A 15,753-nucleotide genomic window follows, 5' to 3' on the forward strand; every position below is an offset into this window, starting at 1 on the left:
AAACCAAGCAAGGGCTGTATCCTCCACTCCATATCTCTTGAGTTTAGCAATGAGTATATCGTGGCATACCGTATCGAACGCTTTACTCAGGTCAAGAAAGACTCCAAGAGCAAATTTCTTGTTGTCAAGAGCTGAAGAGATGTAATTCACAAGCTGTAGAAGTGCATGCTCAGTGGAGTATTTTTTCAGAAGCCATATTGGTGTTTATATAATATGTTGTTTACTGATAAATGAGTAGAAAGTCTGGAGTAAACAAGCTTTTCCAGAATTTTAGAGATACAGGGTAAAATTGAAATTGGTCGATAATTGCTAAATTCCTTGGCATCCCCAGATTTAAATATTGGGATGACTTTGGCAATCTTCAGATCCGGGGGGATGATCCCAGATTGCAGAGATAAAGAGAGGATATGAGTAAGGGGTTGAATGATGAAGTCAATATATTCTTTGATAAGGATGCTTTTAATGCCATCATGTCCATGGGCTGAGTTTTTTAATGCCATGGTGATGTCGCGGACTTCCTGTGAGGTTGGGGGATCTAGAGTGTGGAGTGGAGAATACTGTCCCTTGATCAAAATGCAAGGATGCACGTCAGACCCTTTGATGTTGGATGCCAGTTCAGGGCCAATATTTGCAAAAAAGTTATTGAAGCCATTAGCGATATCAATTGAGCTGGACAGAACCCCTTCCGACGATTGATAAGGTTCCAGGTTGTTTTCATATCGTTTGAAGCCTGGATAAATTGGTCTGAATAGAATTTTTTCTTAGTTTTCCTTACTAAAGCTGTGAATTTATTTTTGCATTTTTTATAGGCTTCAACATTTATAAGTGAAGGATTTGATAGCGATTTTCTGTAAAGTTTATTTTTCTTTCTTGAGAGCTTCTTTAACTCTGTTGTTATCCACGGCTTTCCCTTGGAAGAACTGTTTTTAGATTTATTGTAAAGCAGGGGAAAGGCAAAATCAATAGCTGAGTTGAAGAGCATTAGAAATAGGTGATAAGCTTTTGTTACATTTTTCAATTTCATAACCTCGTCCCATGAAATAGAACTAATGGTTGACTTAAAGGCAACTAAGTTCTTTCTGGTGAATTTACGGAGCTTAATTGGCTTATTCAGAGCTAATATCAGGCAAGAGTTAATATCAGGCAAGTCATTAAGGTGGATAACTTGAAAGATTGGAAGATGGTCTGATACATCACACATCAAAAGGCCTGCAGTGACCTCAAAATCTAAGGAATTAAAGAATATATTATCAATGAGTGTAGCAGTTGATGATGTCATCCTGGAAAGTTTTGTAATAAATGGAAGAAAATTAAAAGAAAAGAGTGCATTTAAGAAATCATTTACTGATGCAAGGTCACCTTTGAGCAAATCAATATTGAAATCGCCAAGAAGTGCACATAGTTTGCATTCTTTATTTATTACATCTAATGTAGAGTTGAGAGCATCAATAAATGTAGTTATGTCAGAGTCAGGTGGTCTATAAATACAGCCAATCAAAATGTTTTTACCATTAAGGCGAGACACGGCAGTTGAAAACATTGTTTTTGTGACCTCCGGTCAATTTCGAGATTTTGTGCTAGTTTGCTACCTTAGCATGTATTCTACCACCCTACTACAACAACAAAGTCCGATTTGCACATTTAGGTGTTTATTTCACCAACTTTTGTGTGCTCGCGCCTATGTATTTCTCCACATTTTCTCAAAAGTTCCCATTTTAAAGTGTCATGTACTCCCGCGACCGTGATCCAAATCATATCATGTGTGATACCGTTGGAAAGCCCTGTTTCTCCTGCATGACGCTATGCAATCCAAATATGGACATTTCCTTTGTATTAGCAACCAATCCCGAAAGTTCAAAGACGAGTCTAAGCTGAGAACGAATCTCATTGGCTGTGTTTCAAGGCTGTTTTCTCAAAACGAGTTATTTGCGGTTTTGAGTAATTTTCCGGTAGATACTTCTCAGCAGGGCTCTAAATTAACTTTTTTCATCACCAGCCAACTTGGCTAGTAGATCTTTTTCTTACTAGCCAATCAGAAATTCAACTAGCCATTTTTTTTCTGACCAAAATTAGACATGCCCATAACATTACCACTCACACACCCCGAACCTCCCAACCACCGCCACATTCTTTTTTTTTTTCGTTCTCCACAGCCCATTAAATATTGACCTATTAACATATAGAATTATTTAAATGATAATGAGAAAGTTATTTTGTTGTAGAAAATACATTTGTGAAGAAATACGGTTAATATGATGCTGTTTAATGCATTTATAAATGGTGCACTGTCACTAAGATTCTTACTGGCTCCACTCAGTGCCTGCTATGCCTGCACTCTGACAGTTTACCTTTCAGTATGTAGGCCTAACTACTGTGGTCTGCGTTTTTCTTTTACGTTTCTTATAAAAAGGAGATATCAGTTATCACAATAACAAGCCAGCTGGTGCTCTCTCTCCCTTTCATGCGCATTCAAACACGTTATGAGTAACGTTACTAGTAGCCTAGCCTAACATAACGCAAATTAGATTTGCTGCAGAGATTTCAAAGAGTAGCCTATCATCCCTATGTAACATGCTGTTTTGATATTGACATTGTAAATGTAAACGTTCTCTAAGAAGAGTGTAAAGCATTACTTTATGTTAACCACAACATCGTTGCTGGGAAAAAATAGCGAACAGACCTACAGATGGTACGGGTTGAGAATGCTCCTTTCTTTCCCGCACATCGGGACTCCCAAAGCATCGGGACTTTAATTAAAACTGCAACCGCAAGGGGGCAACATAAGACCGCCTTAATAAAATGAAGGTTCGGCTTTGACCACAGGCTCATAACGGAAAACACGGAAAAACCCGAAGACACCGCGCTGGTGACAAGCGGAGAAAAGAGACATCACGCTCGGCATGTCAGATTGCAGTTTCAGAGTTTTCGAATGTTTTACAGCGTAACTCACAGCTGGCTCTCTCACTCGACGTAGCCTATAACTCAGTCAGTCCAGCAGAGATGCCAGAGCAACGTTTTGGTCAATGGAGAGGGAGAGAAACGCATATCCGTCTCATTTAATCCGTCTCATTTAATCATTAAAATGAAGGTGATGACTGGCGAAATTATAATCAAACGACGTTTCAATAAACCATTGTTGAAATTAATGAAAATGGTTTTAGAAGCCTTCAATTCAACCTGAAAGACTCGATATAGGCAACCTTAGATTAATTCATTAATTCATTACGGTTACAAGACCGCATTTCCGTGAATAGGCTATTATTGTCAAGGCGAAGACGAAAGAGATGGACAAGATGGACATTTAGTCTACATTTATGCTAGGAATACTTAGAAATGTGTAGGCCTAGGCTATTTTAAAACGGAGGCATGTTCATTTTAACCGGCGACGCTGGGTAGCTTACCCAGCACTTTATCACAGATTTTGTCCCCACCACTTTTGACAACTGAAAATAAAATGTATTTAACAGAAATATCTTTAATAGGCCTACATGCCTATCATGTCACTTTACTTATAACCGTAGGCTACATGCATGGAGAAGATCGCGCATTTTGTAACATTGTAACAATGGATGGTCAGATATGCGATAGGGCAGTGAGGGTGATTCATTGTAACCATCGCTGTAGGCCTAGCTCCGCAAAAGAAGTTTCTAGCAACTTAGAATATATGGATCTCGTTATGCATGTTCATGTTGATTCAGAGATAGACATAGACTACCGTGGGCTACTGTGCGTCAATATAACAGCATTTTATCATGTGGTGAATTAATGACTAACGTCAGTTTAACATGTCAGAACTTTTGATCGGCGTTTCAAGTGCATGCCTCGAATAAATGAACTCGACTGACTGAATCCTTTATATTTGTTGGCTAATTGCGAAGAGATTGACACTCGAACTGTGGCGTAACTGGTTGAGGCATCTTAATCATACGTCAGCGACCGGGGTTCAAAACTTACTCTACGAACCTCCGGAACCCATTAACCTCCTGAGACCCTGCGTCCTCATATGAGGACATTACATTTAGGCTCTGCTTTACCTTGTGCTTACTTTTTCTGAATAAAAACCTGTTGTCCTTATATGTGGACACTTCATTTTACCCTCTAGTGTTATCAGACACACAATACAATGTTTTGGGAAAAAGCAATATGGCGTCGAAATCCACCTCCACGCTTTACCGGCATACGCGTGAGAACTATCGTCATGGTAACGTGCCAGTGAACGTTATGACATTTTTTTTTTTTTTATATGTTTGTGAACAGTTGTAGTATGATATGGCATCAAGTTTCCCCCATTTCGATCATTGCAAACAGACCAGGACGTGTTTAACTTTCATGTCCTCATACGAGGACATCGGGACTGAAATGTACGCATAATTTAATTTTTAGGCTACATATTACATTGGAAATTGACGTTCATTGGCCATATCAAACTACTGTAAAGCAATAATGGAAGTCAAAGTGTGGACATAGACATAATAGAGTAGCCTGAATAAATAAATCCATTGAAGGAATTACAAAAATAAATAAATAAACAAATAAGAAACAAATAGAGCAGAACTGTTTTGCTTCAATTGATTGTGGATAGACTTCTCTCCACATGGGTGTGACCCATACGTACAACTAACATTTACAAATAAACGCTAAACTTAACCAAATTAATAACAGGACATTTCTGTTCAATAAAAACAAACTGTTTTCTTAATAGTTGAATCTTAGGCACTTGGAGTACACACATGAATATTCACATTCTTTCTGGATTGGCAATCTCATTGTATTTTATGGTAATAGAGACCCAATGTCCTCATACGAGGACATTGTTTTTCTCAAAAACTACTTGATGTACAGAGGTGAAATTTTTTTTGTATGTTTATGATGCCCTACTAAGCCAAAATAATGGAGTGAAATGAAAAATGCATTCAAATTTACATCCAGGGTCTCAGGAGGTTAAGACAAGAGGCATTATTTTATTAAAAAGTTTTGCGATTTTTTATGATTGCGATGTCTGCTGAAAAGAAAAGTTAGTATGTGAATTCGTGGTTCAGCACACACACACACACACACACACACACACACACACACACACACACACACACACACACACATTTTTACATTTGCATAATAGGGCTCAGGCACACGCCTTGCATTCTAGGAATATCGCCGCCATTTGGTAGCGCACTGAACGTAATATCCATTCATTCAGATGCACAAGACAAGAAGCAGAAATATAGTAGCGATTTATTCTTTTCCTCTTGCGATCGTGGGTTGCACTGTTACACCCCACTACACAGCAACATACTACCAAGAAGGCAAAAACTAAGTAACAGGAACACACTAAAAGGCGGGAGTAAATCCATAGTAATCCATAGTAAACTAAGGAGTGAAGCTGCCAATGTGGCTGTGCCCGCGAAGTTTTGATGTCATGATCCCGAGCCCTAGTATCAGGAAGTGTCTGTCGAGAGAGAGGGGGGAGGGAGGCAATCGTCCTCAATGCCGCATAGGCTATAATGTCTAGTGAACTGGTTAGACAAGTGTGGGGGAGGGGGAATGATCGCACATCACAATTGCTCTTCATGAAATGGGTAGTCTCACAGACGTTTGTCGATGTTTAAACGTAGCCTACTACATCACTTGCGAAATCGGACGTGGCACATAGAATTATTAGGCTACTGGATTTAATATAGCATAGACTTTGTTCATCCTATTTTAGCCTATATTAAAATGTAATGTGCTGCGGGGAAGCATTGGGGAAGTCAGTTTAAGTTGTCCTGTAACAATTTGCCTCTTATTATAATCAAGAGTATGCAGCCTATACGCACATAATAGTCTAGGTTACGGGCGGATGCGAGCAACCCCATGCAAAAGAAGGCCTTAAGTTAACGGACTGAAGGCCTGTTTACATGTCAAACATGCATTAAATCTAAGAAACGAAAAACACAAATATCATGTATTGTGTCGTAAACAGTTAATGACTTCGTGGCCAGTATGCGCAACTGCATCGCGCAGTGAGCTGAAGGATAGGACCGACACTTAACACAAAGCTTTGTAAAGCACTAACAACCACCCCTCAAAGTTCATTGTCCATAAGTCCAAACAATAAGTATAAAAATCCGACAATCCAAAACGATAACGAGATCTCCCAGAAACGAAAAACAAGTTTGTTGAGTAGCCTAGTCCTTCCAACAATCTCAGCTTTTGCGTTTAGATAAAAGGCATTCTGTCCTGCTGTATTCCAATGAGAAAAAATCATCCACAGGGTCACGGTAATGCAGCATGCAGGAATCTATATACGCACAAAACGAATGAATGGGTTATATCGGCCAAAACGAATGAATGGGTTGGGAGAGTCGTCTGGCTGTGTCAGCAGACTGCAGTCGGTCTCGAGGGGTTAAATAGCGCACGTACTTGAATTTTAATCTGAAGAAGACCACACGAAAATAAAATAAAATCAAAAAAGAAGGATTTCAAGTGTGCGAGCCTTTTTCCATTTTTTAACGATTTAGCCTACTCTTGTTCTGCACCTTGACCGGGGATGTGCACAAACTTTTTTACTATACTTGAATTTTAAACCAACTCTTCTCTAGCCTATATCTTATAGCCATACTTTAATAATCAGATGTTATGCTCATTTTTGTAGGCTACACCTCACCGGCAAGCACGCACGCAAATGCTGCTTTTGCACATCTACAATATTGGCCAGGCTATATAGAATAGGCTTTTAGGACTGTATTTTGCCTTCGTGCAACTTTAGTTGTGCTCAATCTAAATTATTGTCAGTAAGGATAGGTCATATTACCAAATGGCGAACCTCGAAAATTATTTAGGATATAGAGCCGTGTCCATTACGCATGCAGTTATTTTTTAGGCTATTGTTTTATTTGAGTGTTTTTGTCTACCATGGCAAACATAGTTGAAACGTTCGCTCTAAACTTATGTATTTCCAACCGGCTTTCACAAAACCGATGAGGTCCAGATCTCAGTGGCCTCATAGCTGCCTACAGCCATGCATAGTAAGCCTAATGATAGCCTAATAGTTATGACATTAATAGCCTATTAATGACCTCATGTCGGAATGGCACGTTGTTTGAAAAAGTTAAATAGGCCTAGGCCTACCGCCGAGTGGGGATATGTCGGAATGAACAGCGGATACCAGCTGGGTTGTAAAACATTACTGTATTCGTTGATCTTATCGATGCAGTCCTTGCGGCCACTTCTCCCCATCGTAGGAAACTTTCTGTTTAGTGTTGACAACACAAAGGCCTTCACGTTGTGTGGCAGTGCTTGCTTGCCCTTCGATCCATCCCAGTTGGTGGTTTTGCACCTGTCCCTGAGTTATAGTCTATATGAGTAAGCGCTTATGCTCTAACCGCATAATAAAAGAAGCACCTGCAGCAGTGCTTATGGCAAGGCTATTAACACCTCTCACTGAGCTATGGACAAGCAGTTATGCTCGAAAATTATCATAATAACAGACACACCTAATTGTATGGCTCTATGTTTAAACACATCAAATTAGCAAGCATTTCCGCAGCAACGTTTGCTTTCTTTTTCTGTCGGTCCGCGGTTGCTTGGTCAATTGCGCAGCAAATTATCAGATCACCGGACCTAATTTCACTCCATGTCTCGCGGACCAGCAGCAGTCTCCACGTTTCGCGGCCCATAGTTTGAGAAACGCTGCATTAAAGTGTCATTAGGTTGTAGGCTATATGTTTACGGTGGGTTTCCACACAAGTTCAATTTCGCCTCGCGCCCATTGAAAATGAATAGGGAAGCGAAATTCGCTCAGGTAGGGCGAAATGAAGCGAATTCGCCTCATGGGGCGAATCAAAGTTGGCGATCTCCCAACTTTATGCAAATTTGAACCGCTCAGAGCAAATCAGAAGCCTGCGTTGTACACAGAGGCGGGAGTTACAAAAAAATCAGAAAACAATGGCGGCAGCCCGGGGGTCGTAACTGGAAATATTAAATGTGAATTAAGGTTTCTTGACCACTTTTAATGGTTTATTTTGATACGGTTTATTGTTTATGTGCGACATAAATGTGTTCAGGACACACAGATCATTGTAGGTTAACGTAAGCTCTCTAACGGTAGAGTTAGCTTGTTAGCTAGTTGACCCATTATAACCTATTGAAAACACATAGCAGCTAAATCGCTAGCCCACTGAAATGAACTACTATCGTGTTTCTGTACAACATGACTTGTTGTCAACATAAAAACATTAAAACGGATTGTTGTGTGTATGCCACTTGAACATACTTGGGCTAGATAAACCACTGGATATAATCTGAAGCACTAGACAGTCTCGCTAACTAACCACTAAGCTAACCTGTTGAGCTACTGTTGACCACCGTTTTCAACGAGTATCCTGCCTGTCACTCAACCGAAACGCTAGGTGTACGACCACCCCCCTCGGGCGAAATTTTAACAGGCGTATTTCGCGTGGTGACATGCCCTGTGGAAACCCAGCGTTAGTGATTTCTTTGTGTGTTTTTCATTGTAGTGTGTGTGCATTGAGTAGTTCCTTAAAATACGGAACAAAGAGCGTCCCGTATCTGTTCAATACGGAAGAAGACTAACTATTAGCCTACTTATATATTTCTTATAACGAAACGCGAAGAAAAAATACGAGGACTGACCATCTCGTTTCTCCGCGTTTCCCCCAATACCATGGCGACAAAGAGAAATAAATATGATTTGACATTTAAGCTGATTGCTGACAAATTTGCCACACAATTCGGGAGAAGCAGCGGACAGGAGCGCCACCACAAGCAAGCACTTCTAGCCCAAATTAACATGGCAACGTTGCCTATGACTAAAGTGTCTAAGTAGGCTAGTCCTACTAATATTACATTTGATTGGTAGCATGTTTGTAGCGCGCCAGTTTACCCATCCCCTACATCAAAACAGCTTAGAATCAATCAAAGAATCAGCTGTGTCGGCGTTAGGCTGTAGGCGATTTTCTATAACCATTTTCATTCATTTCAACAATGGTTCATTGAAACGTCGTTTGAATAATTTCGCCAGTCATCACCTTCATTGTAATGATTAAATGAGATTAAGGAGTCGACTATTGACGGATATGCGGTCTTCATCATTTTGAAATGCGGGATGAAACTTTCTGCCACCTGGTGGTTGTTTGGGTACATTGCCTTAGCCTCGAAAAAAATCGGCTTGACGGCCTGCGGGATCTCTTCGGGAGTCCCGCGGGAGAAGGTGCATTCTCAACCCGTACCCACTGTAGTGCGTGGCCGGCCTGATTTATGATAAACTAATGCATGCTCGGCGGCCCGCATTGAAGTGCATCGGGGGCCGTAGTTTGGACACCCCTGATGGCAGTCCCGCAGCCCACAGGTGCAAAACTGAAAGTTTGTTGCGGCCCTCGGTGGGGTGCCGACGGCACCGTCATACCGTTCTAATCAGGACATAATTTTCTTCTATCACTCACCACCAGCCAAAGTGGCTAGTAAGGGTTTTTTTTTTTTATACCCGCCAAAATGAATTTTTACCCGCATTTGGCAGGTTGGCGGGTGTTAATTTAGAGCCCTGCTTCTCAGCCTCTGTAGCACATATGTACACCAAACTTTCCAGTTATACACTTAACAGTATTCTGAAGACATTTACAGAGGGATTGGTTAATACATCATTCCTGGCCTGATTTATGTGACATGTTAATCAAAAAAGCATGGCAAAAATCGTTTTTTTAAGGCTATGGACAGTATATTTGGATTTCCTAGGCAATGAAAGCAGATATCCTGAAATCCCTCTGCAATTTTATTGTTATCTTGTTTGTAAACAACAGGAAAGAATAATTTTGCACCTGGCTTTATCATATGCTCAGATCTATCTACCGGAAATATATGCAACATCATGCATATTTAATGAGATAATGCCTAATTTGCATAATTAAACATACACATTTCAAAAACTTGTAATAATTTTTTTTCTCATACTTGTGTAGGTAATCAACTGAGGAAGTTTCATGGTGATACCTATTATTTAAAATTTGTACCCTATTCAACTGTAGTGTCTCGCCTTAACTTGTTGACAACATGGGATTTCAATAAATATTGATTCTACAAATGTTGTGTCAAAATCAGAACTAAGGTCTTTCTAGGAATGACATTGTTATTGTTGGAGATACAGTGCCCTCTTTAGCTTCTAATAAATTCATTTTTTTCCCAAATAATATAGGACCACAATGAAAAAAAGCGCAAAATCCAACCTTTAATACAAGTGTATTTATTTAGAAGGAAAAAAATCCCACATTAAGAAATAATTATTTTACATCAAATCATGTGTGCCACAATTATTGCCACCCCTGATGTTAATGCTTTGTACAACCCCCTTTTGCTAATAAAACAGCACCTAATCTTGTCTTATAATGTTTCACAAGATTAGAGAAAACAGAAAGAGGGATCTTCGTCCATTCCTCTTTGCACAAAATCTCCAAATCATCCAATGACCTGGGTTCTCTTCTCTGCACTCTCCTCTTCAACTCACCCCACAGGTTTTCAATGGGGTTGAGGTCTGGGAACTGAGATGGCCATGGTAGGAGCTTGATACGGTGTCTGGTGAACCATTTCTGTGAAGACTTGGCCATATGTTTAGGGTCATTATCTTGCTGAAAGACCCAGTGACGACCCATCTTCAGCTTTCGGGCAGAGGCCACCAGATTTTGATTTAAAATGTCCTGGTATTTCAAAGCATTCATGATGCCATGCACCCAAACAAGGTTCCCAGGCCCTTTGAAAGAGAAATAGGCCCACAGCATCACCGATCCTCCCCCATACTTCACGGTGGGCATGAGGTGCTGTTCTGCATACTCATCTTTTTGTTACGCCAGACCCACTTGGGTGTTTGTTGCCAAAAAGCTATAACTTTGTCTCATCTGACCAAAGCACACGGTCCCAGTTGAAGGCCCAGTACCGCTCCAGACGTTTGTGCTTATGATTTTGAGTGAGAACGTTTTTTTCCCCTGCATGCCTTCCAAACAACTTGTTGGCATGTAGATAGCGCCTGATGGTTGTTTTTGGAGACTTTGTGACCCCAAGATGCAACCATTTGATGCAATTCTGTAACAGTGAGTTTTGGAGATTTTTTTATTTCTCTTACCATCCTCCTCACTGTGCGTGGTGGCAAAATAAACTTGCATCCTCTTCCAGGCTTGTTTACCACTGTTCCAGTTGTTTTAAATTTCTTAACGATTCCTCTGACCATAGATATGGGCAGGTGTGCGAGTGGCTATTTTCTTATAGCCATTGCCTTACTTGTGAAGGTCGACACACATCTGCCTTACTTGAACAGTGTGTTCCTTTGTCTTTCCCATGTTGAAGAGAAATGGCCTCTGTCACGTCATATTGATAGCCCAGGGAAACAGGATGTTAAGAATTACTATTTAAATGTTCCTACATACTCTGATTGACTTAGTAAACTACTGTAGAAATGACAAAAATGCCAGAAATACTTTAATTGCATGTATTTCCTAGGAATTGTTAGGGGTGCCAATAATTGTGGAACAGGTGATTTTATGAAGAATAACTATTTCTCAGTCAGGGATTTTTTTCCCTCCTTAAAATTCTCTTGAGTTGAAGGTTACATTTTTCTGCAATTTTCAGTGTGAGAGTATGCTTCTACAATATTTTTTTTAAATTTATTTTAAGGCTTTTAACGCATCTTAACCAGGGGTGCCAATAATTGTGGAGGGCGCTGTATATAGTGAAACTCCCCCTCCTCTTTTACCCTTTCTATTGGAATGAAATGCATTATAGCCTGATAGGGGGTATAGATTAATAATATCATCATTGAGCCATGACTCTGAAAAAGCCATGATTGAAAAAGAGTGGGCCAAGGTTGACATCAAGGTTTTAAGAGCATCATAATTTCTGGGGAGGCTTCTAATATTTAAATGGAAAAATGAGAAAGTTTTTTGATAAAGATTGGGGCTATCTATGAAAGAGTGAAACAACTTATTCAGTTGGATTTCAGAATAGTACTCACAAGACGATTTTAGTGACTTCAAATGAATGTTATTGGTATCAGGATTAAAGAAAGTTTCATATATACCATTATTGTCCATGTACCGCTCAAAAGGATTGAAAAAAGAATCAGTGACAAGGGGGACAGCTATTTCTTGTATGGTAGATCTGAATGTTGTATTGATCATTGATGGTAACGTGAGAGTTTGTAGTGCTTGGGATCAGCAGTCCAATTGTCAGTGCATATGATGAGGTCAGACATGTCACGAAACCGACTGATGTCAGAACATACCACTTGTTGCAGAGACAGACCATAATCAGAAACGACAGTATGCCTAGGCCTAGTCCTATCATTACTGTCTGCCTAAAAAGTGAATTTATTGGACTTATCATTTGAATGTCTCGAGTTCGGAAATGTCGCTAACTGCCATGACTCGTTCTTCTTCCGGTGTCGCTCCTTTAGTACGGATGAAAACTTTGCAGTTCCTTATCCAGGTCGCTTTAATCTTGTTCTCCTTTCTGAGGAGCCTTGCTACTTTTCCAATGTCGCTGTTCTTCTTTGTGAGATGTTCATTAACGTACATGCCAGTCCCCTTTAGCTTATACCCCTGGTGGAGCAAATTCACTTTGTCCTTTCTGTTGACAAAGCGGAGAATAATTGCCGATGGATACGTGGATTTAATTTTCCGAGGGAGAGCGTGACAGGCCGCAATCTGTTGGCTGCGAATGTTGGCTTTCCTGGTACCATTCAGTAACTCCTGCCATTTACATTGTTCATTAAATGACTGGACTGGCTTTAACCTGACATGCCGTCTAAATAATGTATTAGCAGTGAGGTCACTTTTGCTTTGTCTGTAACTCTCCAACAGTGGTTCTTATGGAATTTTTTGCCTATCATACATATTACCATAACATTACCCACTTATTACTGATCTGTGTTACCCTATTCACTTCATTCCATTAAGAACTGTCACTTGGTTCTATGCAAGTAGTACTTATTGCTGCACTATCCCGTCTCTGTCGCACTGTACCTTGATTGTTTCCTTTTTTTCTAAGTCACCTTGGATAAAAATGTCAGCTAAATGACTAAATGTAAAAATTGTAATGCGCATGGTCTTACCACGTCAGGATGGGTCCGGTTAGGCAGCCTCAGGGCCTGCCGGTAGTGAACCTCTTCCAGCTCCGTCTCCTGCAGCAGCAGCTGACTGAGTGTCACTCTTATCTCCCTTCCTTTTTCTCGCGCTCGTCTATACTCCACTGACTGAAAAGAAATATAACCAGTGTCCCAGAGGTGTCTCCTCAGTTTACTACTACACTATGTAGTTGTAATCAGTTTAACAATACACTATGTAGTTGTAATCAGTTTAACGCTACACTATGTAGTTGTAATCAGTTTAAAGGGATAGTTCGGATTTTAAGACTCGAAGTTGTATGGGTTCCCTGTCAGCAACGTAGTGCATCAGCACTGACTTACCCCCGACAGCGTCCTGTGAGCCGAGATCCAGCCGGGTTTAGATCGTTTTTGATGCTGAAGAAAGTAGTCCGGCAAGTTTCTGGGGTCACGAAAGTAAAGTGTTTTTCTTCTCAAAACCATATGCGTTCAACAGAGTGATATATTTGCACCACAAAAACGTTGTCCAGGAAAAAATCAAACCTCGTTATCACTTACTTATTTTTCGCGATTCCTATCACTGCGCGCTACTGACAGCTGGACAACGTTTTTGTGGTGCAAATATATCACTCTGTTGAACGCATATGGTTTTGAGAAGAAAAACACTTTACTTTCGTGACCCCAGAAACTTGCTGAAGAAAATAGTCCGGCATCAAAAACGATCAAAAACCGGCTGGATCTCGGCTCACAGGACGCTGTCGGGGGTAAGTCAGTGCTGATGCACTACGTTGCTGACAGGGAACCCATACAACTTCGTGTCTTAAAATCCGAACTATCCCTTTAATACTACACTACGTAGTTGTAATCAGTTTAATACTACACTATGTAGTTGTAATTAGTTTACTGCTATACTACAGTATGTAGTTGTAAACACAAGATTACAAAATGTTCTTATTCACAAGAGTACTTACATCAGACAGAGTTGTTTTGTCATGCTGTTCCTAAAAAAAAAAAAAAAACACACACACTTTTAAATCACATTACAATGTTTAATGTTGCAAATTCCTGCAGGTGATAGATTATTCATGATGAGGAGCCACATGTATCAACAGTGCTTACTCAAAATCATGTTGAGCTCATTTCTATGCATTAAACAGTATTAAAGAAACTAGTCATACTTATCATAGTAACTGGTCATACTTGTCATAGTATCTAATATTTAGGAAAGTTGCAGACCAATTAACAAAGGTGTTGTAATGTTTGGCACAATTTCTATTTGGTCAGCTGGTGGTGCTAGACCAGGTTAGAAGTTTGGGTATGTGAATGTCATATTTATATTAACTAATATTTTGCTAATAAATTCCAAAAACACCAGACAGGCAATTGGGTGTTTAGAAGTCATATACACCTAATTTCATCATCATCAAACGTTTTTTATTCAGGGAAAATTGACTGAGCATCAAGCTCTTTTACAGCAATGCCCTGAGTCACAAAACATAACAACAATAATCAAAATAATAAACAAGAATAAGAAAAAGATACAAAAAGCAAATAATTAAAATAATACATAAACAATTAATAAAGCAATAATAATAATAATAAAAACTGAGAGAAAAGAGGAAAATGTATGTATAAATAATAATAATAATAATAATAATAATAAAATAAAAGGTCTAAATATTAGTCAAAGCAAGAACATTTTACAACAGCCATATCATCAATCATACCTTTGAATTGGTCTAGTGACTATTCAATAATCTAATTTGAATAATTCTTGGAATTTGTTCCATTTATTAGATGCAAACAATGTAAAAGCTAATTTACCAAATTCTGATTTAATTTGAGGAGTTTGAAGAGATATAAAACCCTGTGAACGTGTATTGTGGCAGATTGATTTCATATTCAGAAGAGAAGTTAGGTAAGGAGGTAACTTTCCCAGTAATGCCTTATAAACAAAAAGGAGGCAGTGCCTTTCCCTCCTCTCATAAAGGGAAGTCCATCCTACATTTTCATATAGTGTACAGTGATGAGTTCTAAACCCATCTCCAGTTATAAAACGTAGTGAACTGTGGTAAACTGCATCAAGTAATTTCAGAGTGGAAGGAGCTGCATGCATATACACAATGTCACCATAGTCTAGGACGGACAGTATAGTTGCTTGAATGATGGTCATTCTGTTTTCTAAAGAGAAACAGGACCTGATCCTGTAAAGTGCACCTAATTTAATTTTTACTTTTTTTGTGAGATCAAGCACATGAGTTTTAAATGAAAGTGTATTGTCTAGCCATATGCCAAGATATTTATATTGAGAAACTTGCTCAGTTTTTGTCCCATTTAAGGAACTAATGTTATAGGCATCAAGGTCACACTTTCTAGATCTAGTAAAGATCATACATTTAGTTTTAGCTTCATTTAGAACCAGTTTAAGATCATTCAAAGACTTCTGCACACAATCAAATGCACATTGAAGATATGACACTGCTTGCTCTACAGATGGTGCATAGGCATAAAGGATTGTGTCATCTGCATAGAAATGCACTTTACAATTTTCCATTGAAGCACAGATGTCATTTATATACAATGTAAACAACAGTGGCCCCAAAATTGATCCCTGCGGGACACCATTATTTAGTCTCAGTGGTTCTGAGATAGATCCTGACATGTCTACCCAC

General features: G+C 39.4%; 1 protein-coding gene across 3 annotated transcripts in view; it reads right to left on the minus strand.

Moving 5' to 3' along the window:
- The window catches only part of sars2 (seryl-tRNA synthetase 2, mitochondrial), a 63,381-nt gene that overhangs the window by 26,491 nt on the left and 21,137 nt on the right, over positions 1-15,753 (minus strand). For all 3 annotated transcript variants that reach the window (XM_062552367.1, XM_062552366.1, XM_062552368.1), the window contains exons 3-4: positions 14,053-14,082; positions 13,091-13,231 (exon numbers count right to left, since the gene is read on the minus strand). In XM_062552367.1, the coding sequence (XP_062408351.1) occupies positions 13,091-13,231; positions 14,053-14,082 (171 nt within the window). The remainder of the gene's footprint in view (positions 1-13,090; positions 13,232-14,052; positions 14,083-15,753) is intronic.

The sequence above is a fragment of the Sardina pilchardus genome, chromosome 13, assembly GCF_963854185.1.
Source record: "Sardina pilchardus chromosome 13, fSarPil1.1, whole genome shotgun sequence".
In the NCBI taxonomy this organism is placed as follows: domain Eukaryota; kingdom Metazoa; phylum Chordata; class Actinopteri; order Clupeiformes; family Clupeidae; genus Sardina; species Sardina pilchardus.